Consider the following 14,471-nt stretch of genomic DNA (forward strand, 5'->3'; position numbering starts at 1 on the left):
GATCTTCATGAAACACTCCAGAAAATAAAGAGAGGAGGAGAATCTCCATGCTGGGCTACATTCCTGACTAGGGGACCAGTCTAGAGAGTGCTACTCAAGTATTGTAAGATCACTACATACTTGCTTATTACCCACTGTTGAGGTTGTTTTTTTTGTTGTTGTTGTTGAAGCCCTTGTTTGTTGGTTTTTTTTTTTGTTGTTGTTGGTTTTTTTCCCCAAAAAATATTTTTAAAGTATTTAAATGACCTCCTAATACTGTACTGAAAATTTAAAAAATAAAAATAAAATGCATTCCATGTTGAAACCTCAATTGCATCTCGTTTAATGTTTTAAAACATGTAAGTATAGTAAGTAAGGGTAAGTTAAGGGGTGAGACAGATGCAAAGACTTCTGTGCTAAATCCTGCCAGATGTTTATGGTGTTAAAATCCACATTAGCTAAGATATTTCTCTACTCTTTAAGTTGGGTGTTCTCCTAATACAGCATTCTGATTAAGAAATTCTTACGTTGTTGCCTCTGTATGTATCTCATTTCTGAGGACTTGTTGAAATGTACTTTTACTTGTATTGCAAATTGTTTTTTAAACCTTTGCTGCTTTACCATGAGAGCTTTATTGTTTCCAATGCACATATTGTTTGCTATGCTGTTTACCATTTGCATCTGCTTCGTTTTACATCATCACAGTGACTAGTGAAACTATTTAGGATATGCTGAGTTTATATGCTGTGAGTGTTAAAGAAAGAAGTGAAGGTTATCAAACTTGCCTCTTTCAAGGGCCAAATCAGAGTATTATTTTTTCTACTCAGTACAGCTGAAGTGATTTGGGCTTTGATCATTTTTAGGCATAAGTTTGTGTCAGTATCTTTAAGCTATGGTTGGAACTGTGGTTTAACATCTCATTTAAGACAATGTGATGTACTTTAGTGTGAGATTAAATACCAATTCGATCCCAGTGAAATTTTCAGGGAGATGGTTTTATTATAATTTATTGAAATACAAAAGGCTTACATCCAGCAAATATATTTGGTAATTAATAGTTAAGAATGATAAATACAGTCATGAATAATCATCATTAAAGTACACGACTTAGAATTACTTATTTTTTGAAGCTAATAATAATGGATATGGGGGGAAATATGCTAAACACATACAAAAATACATTTGTAATGAAAAAGAAAAAAAGGAAAGAATGCCTTTAGCATTCTTAATGCGTCTTTATTTGCAAGAGCAATTGTAAAAAGCTAACTGTTGGCATGGGTGATGCCCCATGCCATGTCAGAAGTGTTTTTAAAGTGAGCTTTATACTGAAGCATTACTGTGTAAAATGGCCTCTTCACTGGTTTGTTTTAAAGTAGTTCCTAGTAGAGAAAGCAAAAATACGATTTCAACTGCAGAAACTTAAAATTGTTTTCTTGGTGCTTTGCTTTCATTTGTACATAATCACCAGTTCTGTTGGTTTTGCCAGGAGACCTGTTTGTGCAGTTACTTGTAATGTATAAACACTGTCGAGGACGTATAAGAAGGTAAAGTTTGTTCTTTGTTGTGGTAACTGTTTGGTACTGAAAGCTAAAAAGAATTACAACTAAAATCAGCTACTGTCCTGAACACATGAAAGTTTCACGTCTGAATGAGGAGCTGTCATCCAGTATAGTCATGAACTTTGTAGAAGCTCACTTTGAGCTGTAAATCTGGTTTGTGCCAAGTGGCAAACAGTGCCTGAATATTATTCAGCACGGGCATGGCACATATGTATGCATACTGAAGAAAAAGATGTTCAAAGTAAAGTAATGCTCATATTTGAATCAGGGTTATGGATTCATAGAGCATAAATTGTTAACACCTATTATATAAATAATGGCCACTCGTTGTCTGCCAAGATTTCTTCTAGAGAAACTGCCTGTAACCTCTTGATATGATTGGTGTGTACTGAGTTTAAAGTATGTTTGTGCGTGACTAATTTATTTCCTATTAGGAAGGTAGTTGGGAATGTGAATCCCATGTTCTTGAAGGATGAAGAAAACTACAAGTGTTTTGCCTATTCAGAGAGTTTGAAGTCCTTAGATTACAGAGTTGGCCTGAGCTCTTCAAAAGCCACTTGGATGTGACCCTGGGCACCCTGCTCTGGGTGTCCCTGCGTGAGTGGGGGTTGGGCCAAGTACACCAAAGGTCCCTGCCAACCTCAGCCATGGTGTGTTCTGTTACTGGGAATTACCCCGCTAAAGTGTACATGTATACATCATGCTTGTATTAACAGAGATTAAAAATCTTGTGGGGGTTGGACTCTTTGATCTCTAGAGCTCCCTTCCAATCCCTACAATTCTGTGATTCTGTGATCTTAAATTCTGGGAAGCCCTTCAAAAACAGCTACAACTTCTGCGTGATTTATGGTATGAGCATTGTAGGGAGAGAATGAAAATGTTGCAAACACTTTCACTGTAGCCTTTGGTAAGAGGTAAGAATGTTAGTAGTGACAGCTCTTATTTCCATATTTGCCACTTACTTTGCTTTAGTGTATATAAGAAAAGTTGATAAAGTGATGTAGGTCTGCTTTAAGAGTTTTGTCTGCGTTTTTACCAGAGTGGTTGTATTGATAAAGTTTTACAAAAAAAACAGTCATTTCTGAGCATAATCTGTTTCTAGCACTAGGCTCTTACAAATAGGATTAAGATATATACACACTGTATGCTTAATGCATGCACCTCAACACTAGTTACTTCTTACCAGGCAAATATTAGACATGGTCAAATAGTTGATCAACGAGGTCAAGCTGTTTTCTGTAATGATGTGATGTGTTTAATGTGTACTTGGATTTCAAAGAAAAAGCGATATATCTTTTGGAATCCTCAATAGTTTTTTTTGTTTTAGCATTGTCCACCTGAACTCCAGTCTTGAATAATGCAGACCTCCTTATTCTGAATACCTGTAAAAGAAATTCTGATAAGACATTTGAAAAGTATTTTGAATTCCAAACTACGTATCTAACTGCTGCTTATAGGGAATAACTCGCTTAAATCTTAGAAGATCATCTCCAGTTCATTCTAAGGAGAATTAAGTTGATCTTACACCTGAAGCTATAGTAAATCTCAGAGAATTATGACTTTTCCTCCCTGGCGTGACAACGCTGTGTTTCTGTGTGAAATAACAAATTCTGTTTCTATCATCGTCATTTGAAGAGCATACTTGTGAACATTTTCTTTCAGTGCAGTGTGCTGCAAAAGAAGCCATAGCTAAAGGATCTACAGGACTCACAATTACAGCATGCTTGGAATAAATGAGAGTTTGGGACGTTTAGTTCCTCAGCATTGGTTTGGTGTGAGAGCGGTAGCAGTGCTGAGCAATCTCACACGTTTGTGAAACAGGATGTCTGTAACTCTTGAGCTAAGAGTCCAGCTCCTCCATCTCTGTGGTGTTTTAGGTTGTCTCGTGATTGCAATAATGAAACACTGAAGCTGTGATGCTGATGGGGAGCTCTAACTGGCAGTGCTGTTTTATCATTTTAATCCAAAATACTGTTTGCTTGATCATCCAAGTGGCTGACACGGGAATCAAACAAAGGGCAATCTTTGTTTTCATCTGAAAAATGATTTCAGTCATCTTTGTGGCTGAGAGTGACTCTTGCAGAGGATGATGCTGCATGATAGTCACTGGTTTTGATGAGCAAAGAATGACATTCTGTATATTTCTGAGGGGGAATCTATAATGACTTTTAGGCTTCATCTGTATTGCATCAAAATAAGTCATCTGTATCCATGCAAATTGGATTTAGTATTTTTTTTTGTCTTTAGGGTTAGATCCATTACTGAATTTTGCCAGATAATACGTTGAAAATGAATTTTATTCACCCCAAATGCCATGTATGAGCACAAATAAGTGACACATAGATAGAATAGCATCTGGCAGATCAACTGCAAAATAATAGACGTTGCAGACAGCTGGAGGTAATACCCTTTCAACTGAAAGCTGTGTCTTACTTTTCAGTGCCCTTTTGGCTAAACCGAGAAGATCCAGCGGTGTCCCTGGCAGGAGTAGGAGGTATTAAAAGTGAAATGTTGCATTTTGAATGAGCTCATGTTTTCAACTTTAATCTCAAAGGAACAAAGAGCACATGCCAAGCTGATGTAGGCAGCATAGAATCAGGTCGACAGGATCACTTTCTCAGGACATCTGCTGTTTCAGACTGAAGGGGCCTATCCTCTCGAACACATGCATTCTAGCTCATTGTCACATTCTGCTTTGACTCACAATGGTTTTATTTTTCATATGGCTGCTTGCTGAGCAAGACAGGCAACGTTCCCAGAGAGCTAACCATGCACAGAGCTGTCTGCAGTCGTCACCCGCTTGCAAGAATTTTATTTTCTTCTGAGCTCAGAAAAAGAAGAACCAGATCTTTGTGGAGACACAAAACATGTTATACGTTGCAAAACAAAATTCTAAAATTGCCTTTTTCAATTCGGCTCAAAAGTTCTGTATATCTGCATCTTCCTGAAATTCAATTGGAGTGCCATATTCTGCTCTACATTCCTGCCCCCAAAGGAATTTGGAAGAGACGTAAAAGTGTTGCTCTGAGTTTCAGCTCACAGAAGCTGTGTTGAATATCTATTTTTTTTCCTTCTTCTGTCATCTATTTTTAGATGCCTCATTTCTCAACTAAATTCATTTCCATGACCAGATCTTGAGGAGAGCTGTGTCAGTGCACCCCTAACAATTTAAATACAGTGTAGATGACAAAGGCCCAGCTTTGTTGTGCCATTTGTTTCTTTCCTAAAATATTTAATTCTCTTGTAAATAGTAATGTTTAAGTAGTTCAGCTGGCATAAAAAGAAAAAAAAAACAAAACACGAACAGCAAATTAAAAGCTTTTTTTCTACTTTTCAAGGGAATACATTCAGATATATCAGAATTAAGAGAGTATGGCAATGTTAGAGAAATTCTTGTCTTGGCTGCCATTTCTTCCTCCTTCCAAAGATAGAAGAGTACCCTGTTCTTGAAATAACGTTTGATAAATGAATGTTAATCTGCCTAAGCTGGAATTCCTGTTGTTTAAAATGGCACTATGTATTCTTAAACAATCCTATTAAAGCTTCCCCTTTGATTTGTGTTGAACTTTCAACTTTTATTTCAGGTATTCCTTCCTTCTTGATATTTAAGTGACTGCTGCTCTTGTCATCTCAAGCCTCCAAGAGTGAGCTTTTCTCCACATAGAACTCAGGTTGGATATTAGGAAATTTTCTTCGCAGGAAGAGTGATGTTGCAGTGGCATGGGCTGCCCAGGGAGTGGTGGAGTCACTGTCCTTGGAGGTGTTCAAGAACCATGTGAATGTGTCACTGAGGGATGTGGTTAGTAGGCATGGTGGGGAAGGGTTGGTGGTTGGACTAGGTGATCTTAGAGGTCTTTTCCAACCTTAATGATCCTATGCTTTCTTTGAACAAGTACAGAGAGGCTCCCTGCTAACATTTGCAAAGAGGAAACAGTAGAAGTTTAAAGATCTTGAAAATAATCACAAACCTTGGTTTTGTCTGTCTGATGCTGGAAATGCAGAATTTCACAGACTAACTTGTCAGTCCTGGCTTTGTAAACTCGTCTGGTGACCTACAGCATGAAATTGGACAGGAAAAAAAAAAAAAAAAGGTTATTTCACTCTATAAATTGCAAAAGGCACTTGGATCAAACGGGGCACCAAAGCCATGCAAAAGAGCTGTAAGAAAAGCAGTTCTATGCTCTATGAGGAAACCAAGATGTCAGTAAGTGTGAAAAGTAAACACAGAAATTAGTATTTTTAGTTCTGAAATGGCTAAGCAAGAGCTTAAAATCAAATTCATTTTAGTTGTAGAGCTAAGACATGCTGTTATCTGGATGGTGCTATGTGCTGAGGAACAAGAAAAGAAGTTCCATGCGTTTTACCTCCATACTGAATTGTGTTTTCAAGTCTGTGCAATGCTTCTTGGTCAGTGGTCTCTGAGGAACTACTGGCACAAGCATTTACACTACAAACCGTGTGGCAAAAGCTAGTAATGGCTTCATCGTGTTCGAAAGCGGAGTTAATCCTTGCAGCATTTTCTGAATTGCGGCTGCTGAGAGTGGGCCTTCTACAATGCAGAACATTTTTGTTTAGGTAAATTTCAAATTACAAAATTAAAAAAGAGGAATTTTTTTTTTTTTGAAATGTGAGGAAAAAGATGATGGAACCGCTTACTCCAAGTGAGAGTTTCTTTTGCTTTTTCTTCTTAACTTAATGATTAAAATGACGAAAAGAAAAGCAAGGCTCAGTGAGCCAAGAATGACAGGTTTAAAAGTGAAGGGTTGTGTGGGTTCTGGAGCAAATTTTGCACAGCGCTGTTCTTGGTAAAACTTGTGTCTGCGTACAGGACATCTAAAATGGGGAGAGGAAGAGACAAATATACAGAACTTCAGGGCAGAAAATGCAGAATACCTCAAATGAAAACAAAGGAAAACATGCAATTAAAGATAAGCACGGCATTTGCAATACAATTAATTGCTATGAATCTGTATGAAACAATGTGATTCCTAACAGAAGAAGGAAAATGCTCTTATATTCATGACAGCAAGTGTTAAACAAAAAGCCACGGATTGGTTCGTTGCCCACTTAACAATGTTCAGATAAAATTTGTGTTGTGGTACCTTAGAAGTTCAAGTGTGTTTCAGAATAATCCCTGAACATCCCTCTGAAGCCTATATTCTCTTTATTGGTGACTTTAATCTGACCAGCAGGATCTGGAGTACAAGTTCCACTATACAGTGCTTCCTTTAAGGCAGGGCAGAAGATTATCGTATTTTATGAGAACAGAGGGTTTCCAGTTGATAGAAAAACTAGTATGTTTCCAAATAAATTCACAAGCAGATGTTTCCACACTAGTCATAGCTTACTATACAGACTGTACAAATAGGTACAAGCTGTCAGTCTGCGACTAGCATAAGGTTAGTATGTAATTTGCTATAATTCATAAAATTTTCATGTATTACTTCCTCATAATTCCAACCATTGGTTTGGTAATTTCTGCACCCAAGCCTTTCTGAAATGGGAAGTGGTTATGTAGTAGGTTGGTCTTGAAGCTCCCTTTGCTACTGCAGTAGAACTTTCAGGAGGACCCCGTTAGATGGCGGGCTCCCAGCTGAAATGCTGCCGCTGTACTGCGGCCACTTTTGCAAATCGCTGTGCTCAACTCAATTTTTCTCCCTTTTCTGTGACTTCCACTGCAGAAAATGAATTGTGGCAGTGTTAGTTGAAGTGTCTGAATATTGAGTTCTTGGCTTATTAGCACAGTTTATGCTGTTGAGAAGTACACACTCAGCTCCATTTGTTCATGGAACAGAACCAGGGGTCCATTAACAGAGTTCCTGTTAAGCTTGATTTATTTACCTGCAGACAGCTCCTCTTCCTGGAACTAACTCACACTTCCCACCATTGTCGCAAAGATGTGGTTCCATTTCGCACAGGCTCCTGCAGGGCAATCCATCCTGGCTTGCATAACCGGGTTTACAAAGGCAGTCAGCCTCTTTTGTCCACTCATTCATTATGCATTTGGAAAATTCGTCACATGCCATGAATTTGCATGGGTCTGCTTGATCAGCTGTAAAGGATGGGTAGATCATTAACGGGAGCACTGAGACGTCAACCTCCAAGTATTTGGCAAGCTGGGTGGCAGCAAGAGAAAACAGTGCACGCTTGTGCATGTTAATGGTGTACAGTATAGCATAAGGGAACACAGGTTTTTCTTCTCTGTGTGACACAGAAAGCATGCAAGTTTTTACTGGTACGGTTGTTCACCCCATCCTGTGATTTTTATCTTTGCCTCACTGACAAGGCTTTTCATACTTGAATATTTTGATCCTTTTTTTTAATTTTTTTTTTTTTTTACTTTAAAGCACTAGTTTTGTACTCAAGGATGCTATGCTACTGTCTTGTGTATGTGTAAGATCTAGGAAGCATCTTAAACACATACTTCAGAGCATAACAAGGGAAAGGAATCAGCTTAGTGAGTATGGCACAACACTATGGTGACTGCAAGCTAGAAATAACAACTGCAGAAAATAAGTGCATGGTGGGCATCATCTGAAGTGATGTATTAGCATAGGGAAATCTTGCTGTGTATTTGTTTTTTCTTTTTTTCTTTTATATATGTATATATATATGTATTTATTTTTAGTAAGGGATGCATCTTTGAGATTAAAGGAGAATGCTTTTGCCAGTGTTGGGAGCCCAGGTCAGAGGCAGCGCAAAGCCCTGACTTCAGCTGTCACACAAGTCTTGTTCTCCTTCCCTGTTCTCTGCTTCTTCCTAGAAATGCATATAGGATGCAGAAGGAGCCATTAAAGGCAGAGCTCAGCCCAGCTGTGTGCTGATGGAGTGGTAAGGAGGAGGGCTGCAGCCCTCTTGTCTCCTGGAGGCAATTTCGTGCGTGTCATAAGGTGAGGCCCATAAATAGAAGGCAAAAGATGACAAGTGGCACAGGGGATACAATCTCTATTTTAGTCAGCACGCTGTTTCAATAAGATGTGAGAATCCAGTAAGGCATAAAATAATGACCACGTGAAGAAAAGTGAGCACAGAGAAGGAAATGAGAGGAGATGGACAGGCAGGAGCAGGGCTACACAGCGCAGCAGGTCCTGAGTGATCCGAACTCTCCAAAGGAGGTTTGCGCACCTTGTCTTAGCTGTGGAGAAGAGCATGGTTTCAAGGCTGGTCTGAAATCAAAATCACTCAAAAATCTGCCCCATCCCTGAGGTGCTCAAGGCCGGACTGGATGGGCCCCGGGCAGCTGATCTAGTGGGGGGCAGCCCTGCCCATGACACAGGGTTGGAACTGTGTGGGTTTTGGTGCCTTCCAACCCAAACCATTCTGTGACTCTGTGGTCTGTGTGTGCTACAGTCCTGCAGTGCTAAGAAGCTGGAAGCTGTCAGCATATTTCTTTGTGACAGGGAGAGTTAGACATGAGCAGATTTCTGTGCTAGGGGGTCATTCTTGGTGATGGTGTTTCATTTCCCTTAATAAAGCTTTGGGCTATGTACCTGCCGTGCTTTGTAACCTTCTCTGTGTTTTCACTTTGTTTAGCTGACAAAAAACCAAAATGAGTGCAGATATTTTTAAAAGCCTGCTACACTGTTCTTTGTTATTACTTATGACCAATGTAGTTAGTCCTATACAGCTGTAAAAGCTGCTGAGTCTGGTTACGTGTTTTGTGCTGTCAGTTCCCATCAGCATTTTGTTGTGGTGTAACAGTTACCACTAGATGGCTCTTATTTTCACAATAAATAGGAATTCACTGGCATTACCATAATTTACTCAGCTTCCTGCCCTTCCACCAAATAAAAATACAGTGGGGCTATGAAACACATGGAAATATGCTGAATTTCTAAACATGTTTTATTAAATATTTAACTACCAAAGCAAAGACCCTATGGTAGCCCAGATTTCAGTTTTCCTAGGACTTCTTTATCCTTCATTCAGCAGAACATCAGTATACCATGGCAGCTGGTTGAACACTAGCCAGCAGTGTGCCCAGGTGGCCAAGAAGGCCAATGGCATCCTGGCTTTTATCAGAAATAGTTTTGCCAGCAGGAGCAGGGAAATAATTTTCCCCCTATATGTGGCACCTCGAGTGCTGTGTTCAGTGTTGGTCCCCACTACAAGAAGGATACTGAGTTGCTTGAACATCTGCAGAGGTCAGCAAGAAAAATGGAGAAGAGAGTAGAAAATGGTTATGAGAAGTGTCTGAAGGAACTGGGGCTGTTTGTTCTAGAGTTGAGGGTGGCTGAGGGGAGAACTCGTTGCTCCAACTACCTGAAAAGAGTCTGCAGCGAGGAGGGTGTTGGACTCTTCTCGGGTGACAAAGAAATAGTCTCAAGTTTCACCAGGGGAGATTTAGATTGGATATCAAGGAGAATTCTTTCTTGGAGTAGGTGATCAATCAGTGGAATAGTGTGCCCAGGGAAGTGGTGGAATTCTCATCCTTGTAGGTAATGTGGATGTGTGGACAGGGCACTAATGGACATGATTTAGAGATGGGAACTTGACAGGCCAGGTGACTTGATTGATCTTGAAAGTCTTTTCCAACCTAGATTATTTTACGACCATTGTAGTTTTTAAATCAGGAGAGATTCTAGAATTACAAATCCATGGAGAGCTATCTATTAGTAATACTCAGGTCAGTGAGTATCTGTTGAATTCTACTTTTCCTAGAAATTACCTCATTCTCTCCTGAAATCTGTAGCCCTCTAAAGATAGATTTAATGATGTCCTAAACAACGATTTTCTTAGATTGCTAAAGTCATCAGAAACGATGTTTTACCTACTCAGAAAAAAGATCTGGATGAGTCATTCCTGTGAACTGTACTTGAGCTTTTTATGCCTGTCTTCACCCAGCCATTAGTCTAAAGATTTTTTGTATCCCTGTATTTGGATCTTGATCTAAAAAGCAGTTAGTGTATGTGCAGAGATCAACACCTGCACTCAGCATTTCACTGTAGAATGGAAATACATCTCTAGACAGCTGAATCTACAAGATTTTTTTTTATTGCTCCTAATCATTCACTGGTAGGCTATTCATAATATAATTATTTCCAAAAAATGTAATCTTTCTAAAACTGTAGAATTTGAGAAAAAAAAATACCTGCTTGGTTTTTGTTTAAAATATGTTAATAACATAACCTTACCTGGCTCAATATCCAGGGAGTAGCTGTCAATCTCCAAATTGAGGCGTTGGGCGGCAGCGTCACAGAAGTCTTCCAAAACACAGTGTACTGCTTCTGTGATGTTATATGGCACTGTTCTGGCAAATTTCATTTTACTGTTGACAATCACACTTCCATTCCTGAAGTTTAGTATTTCCAGTTGCTTAAAACCAGTAAGGTTGGACTGCAGGTATGGAAGTAGCTGCAAAATAAAAAGTTGCTTTTATTTTATCTTACTGTCAGTGTCTAGCTGCTATAATTGTTCTTATAGTTGCTTTTAGATATCAAGTAAACACTTATTTCTCTGAATTTAATATGGTTACTGAACTTCACCACCAAATTCACTTTTCTATTCTTCACTATTTTCAGGTCTCTTGCATCTTTCTTAATGATGTATTGAGTTGGACGGCAGCAATTTTCCCTGTAATGAAATGCATGGCAGCTGGGGAACTTGTTCATCTGAAAGAAAAAATATCACCGCATTCAAAAGCCAACTGTAATTATTTTCAAACGTTCAATCCAGGCAGGTTAGGGCAAAGCATAACAGGCATGCTACTGAGCTGACCTGTTGCCCTATTGTACCCATAAAGAAAATCCATATCTAATCACTAGCTTAGTCTCTGCTAAGCTATGATATCTTTTATAAGGCTATTTTTAAATTTGGCATAGAGGCACAAGTCTTAGATGTATTCAGTGTTGTTGATCTAAGATAAAGCCAAATAATGACATGCAAGCCATATATCTGGAGTCTCTTGAACAAGTAAACACTTTAATAATTGATTTCACAAAATGCTTTTTCACACTCTGAGAACATCCCAGGGTTATGAGTCCCTTAAAAGTGCTTATCAGACTGAACTGCAGCAGGAGCTGATGCTGTTAAAATACTGTGCTATCCGGGACTGGCTGAACCAACTGGCATACATCAGAATTTCCTTGCCAAAACCTCTTGGTACAGCTCTCACAGAAGCTAGTTGCTGTTTTTCCTGAGTTATGGAGCAATAATTAACGTAATTTAGTGATGAGGGATGTGCATTTGTTTTCCAGCTGTGTCTGACTATTGCATGTGTTGTTCAAGATGCTTTTCACTCACCAATTGCGTGAACTGTTGTTCCAGTGTTTTGTATTCCTGCGAGCTCCGGTTGAAGAGATCATCGGAGAAGTGCATGTTGGTTACCCTCAGGCTGAAGAAAACGACGAGCTCTTTGCCTCTGGCTGCTGTTGTCATGGAGCTGGTGGTCACATACTTCAGCGTGGGAGCCTGGGTGGCTTCTGCAGGCTCAGATGTCTGCACTGAGATGTCGCCACTGCCGTGCTCTGCCTCATCCAGCGCTGCCGTGCTCTTCGCTCCGACGCCGTCCAACTCAGCAGCAATGTCCTGAACTCCTGTGCTGGCACTGTCGGGAAGAACACTGGCAGCTGCTGGCATCAAAGTGTCTGGTACTTCAGGGGACTGGTCAATGACAACAGAGTGGCTGTAGAATGGGCTGGTCACTGTAGGCAGTAGGATTTGGTCTGGTGGCAGTGCTGCTGCAAAAGTGACCTCTGGCTGCGTGGCAAAGAGGTCACTTGAACCAGTGAGGAAAGGCAACGTTTTGTAAGTGCTGGTTGTAACCAGAATGTCATCACCTGATGATTCTAGTTCATCCATGATCTTTACTGCTGCAGGAAAACGGGAAAATGAAAGAGCTAGTTTGAAAAACGAGTGTAGCAAATCTTAAACATGGAGCCAATGTTATCTTGTATTAACCCTGAAGCACTTTTAAAAGGAAGACTTAATGCTACCTAAACATGAAGGTGTTATTTCCATCAGCATAGAAGAACTACATGAATGAAACACCTCATCCATATGTTTGTGTGATGAGGTTTCTGTAGGTGATGTGTTAAGTAATAATTACACGCCATAAGTATTTCCTGAGCAATTCCTAAGTGCAGTCTTGTTTTGAAGACACGTAATTGTGCTGTCAGTTTATATTGACAGAAAGAGTAGATTGCAGCTTAGAGTTGTCTGCTTGGATCAATTCTATGCCAGAGTCATTCTGTTGCTCCCCTCTCTGCTAGAGGTTAAGGCTATTAGTTGCCAGTGAACGTAAAATGTTATTAAGCAAAACGATGAGGCAATCTCCTTTGATTTACCTAGAAGGCAACAGCAGCAGTGAAAACAAATTCAAGCCCTAAGAAATCATTTGCTGCTCTCAAAAAGCCTCCATATGACCCTGCTGCTAAACTTTTATGAGGTTCCCACTAGGGCTTGGCATGGGCCTAGGCTTTGTGATGGATGTCGCTGAAATCCAAATCTGAAGTTTGATGAAACTGGAAGTGGCTCTCAGCTACTTTCCTGCCATGATCTCTCAGAAAATGATGGCCTCTGTCCCACAGGCATTTACTCAGTCTGATAACTGTGTCCTTTTCCATCTTTACATTTACGGGTGCTCCTTATTCTGAACTTTAAGCAGCCCCAGCAGGGCAATACCACTCATCACCTGAGAGGACAGAAGTTTCCCTCCAATTAATGAATTCTTCTGTTCTCTACTTCCTCTCAGTGGCCAATGAAGGAACTGAACAATTGTTTGCACTGGGAAAAACCCTCACTGAGAGAGGTGGCAACTGTTTCAGGAAGGACGCAGGAGTTGCCCATGGATAGTCTTTGTGTCCCTTTCTATTTCTTTGCTTCTAAATGGACAAGGACTGAACTGCTGCTGTATTGCTGTTTTTAGGAAAAAAAAATGTATTTTAAACAGAGAAAACCTTAAGGTAAAATTTCTGCGTATCTTGTTTACATTAGTATTTTGGCATGATCTTTTCTTCCTCCCTGCAGATACTATGACTTGGCCAAAGCATTAATCTGCCTATTTATTTATTTATTTGTTTTTAAATAGAGCCACTACTGCTTCCCTTTCATTATTCTTTCCTTTATTGATATAACATACATTTTTGTACCCTGGGTAAGGCTAGTGTGCTTTAGTAGGAATGTATAGCCTCATTCTGTGAAGTTGGCCACATGACTAACTAGTGGTTAAACTATAAGGTGTGGATTGTGAAAGAGCCGGGCTTAATTTTTGATTCTGCTTTAGATTCTTAGGGAATCTTGAGAATGCATCTTTTTGTGGTATTGATCTCACTTCTAGGGGGCATTTAAAAGTTGGGTGTATCCTCTAAGGCAGTCATCTTTTCTCCATTTTAGACAATGGATAAGTACTTAACAAGATAACTGTCCAAACATACGTTGTGTCTTTTGATCAACTGATGCCCAATTTTCCTCTTACGTGATTTTAGTTATCTAAATCAACCACTTCTTCTTCTCTTAGCAGTACTGAGGTAATTTTGGAAAGGTCGTTACAGTAGCTGTTTCCATTTGTGCAGTCACTGTATCTGTAAGTAATGCAAACGTTATTCCATTACAAAAATATCTATCTGAAAACACAATGTATTTTAAGTCTGTTTTTAACAAGCAGTGAGTAATAATAGATGCTAACAAAATAAAAGGGCTGCAGCCAGAAGAGAAGAGCAAAATGTAGTATGGACACCGGGTTCTGCATGAAGTGTGAAGCACCAAACACTACACCACAGCTCAAGGCCCCAGTACTTTATCAGGATCTTGAGATGATTTTCTCTTGTCATGCCCTTGTGTTTCTTGTGTAATCAAGGATACAGACAGATTAGGTAAACAAATCCAAAACAAGCCTGGTGATGTTCTCTGTTTACAAAGCTCTTGCTGTTATTTGTGACACTGATAAGGGGTGAGAGTCCCTTATCAGTTATGGGAACCCAGAAAAGATTTCTT

General features: G+C 39.5%; 1 protein-coding gene across 1 annotated transcript in view; it reads right to left on the reverse strand.

Annotated features, from left to right (window-relative positions):
- Positions 1–5,558: 5,558 nt before the first annotated feature.
- The window catches only part of IMPG1 (interphotoreceptor matrix proteoglycan 1), a 46,074-nt gene continuing 37,161 nt past the window's right edge, over positions 5,559–14,471 (reverse strand). Inside the window, exons 13-18 of the mRNA XM_065730923.1 lie at positions 11,781–12,349; positions 10,673–10,892; positions 7,380–7,590; positions 6,195–6,371; positions 5,903–6,087; positions 5,559–5,590 (exon numbers count right to left, since the gene is read on the reverse strand). Coding sequence (XP_065586995.1) covers positions 5,559–5,590; positions 5,903–6,087; positions 6,195–6,371; positions 7,380–7,590; positions 10,673–10,892; positions 11,781–12,349 — 1,394 coding nt within the window. The remainder of the gene's footprint in view (positions 5,591–5,902; positions 6,088–6,194; positions 6,372–7,379; positions 7,591–10,672; positions 10,893–11,780; positions 12,350–14,471) is intronic.

This window comes from Cyrtonyx montezumae, unplaced genomic scaffold (genome assembly GCF_038088225.1).
Source record: "Cyrtonyx montezumae isolate F1298 unplaced genomic scaffold, pur_monq_1.0 scaffold_13, whole genome shotgun sequence".
Taxonomy (NCBI): Eukaryota; Metazoa; Chordata; class Aves; order Galliformes; family Odontophoridae; genus Cyrtonyx; species Cyrtonyx montezumae.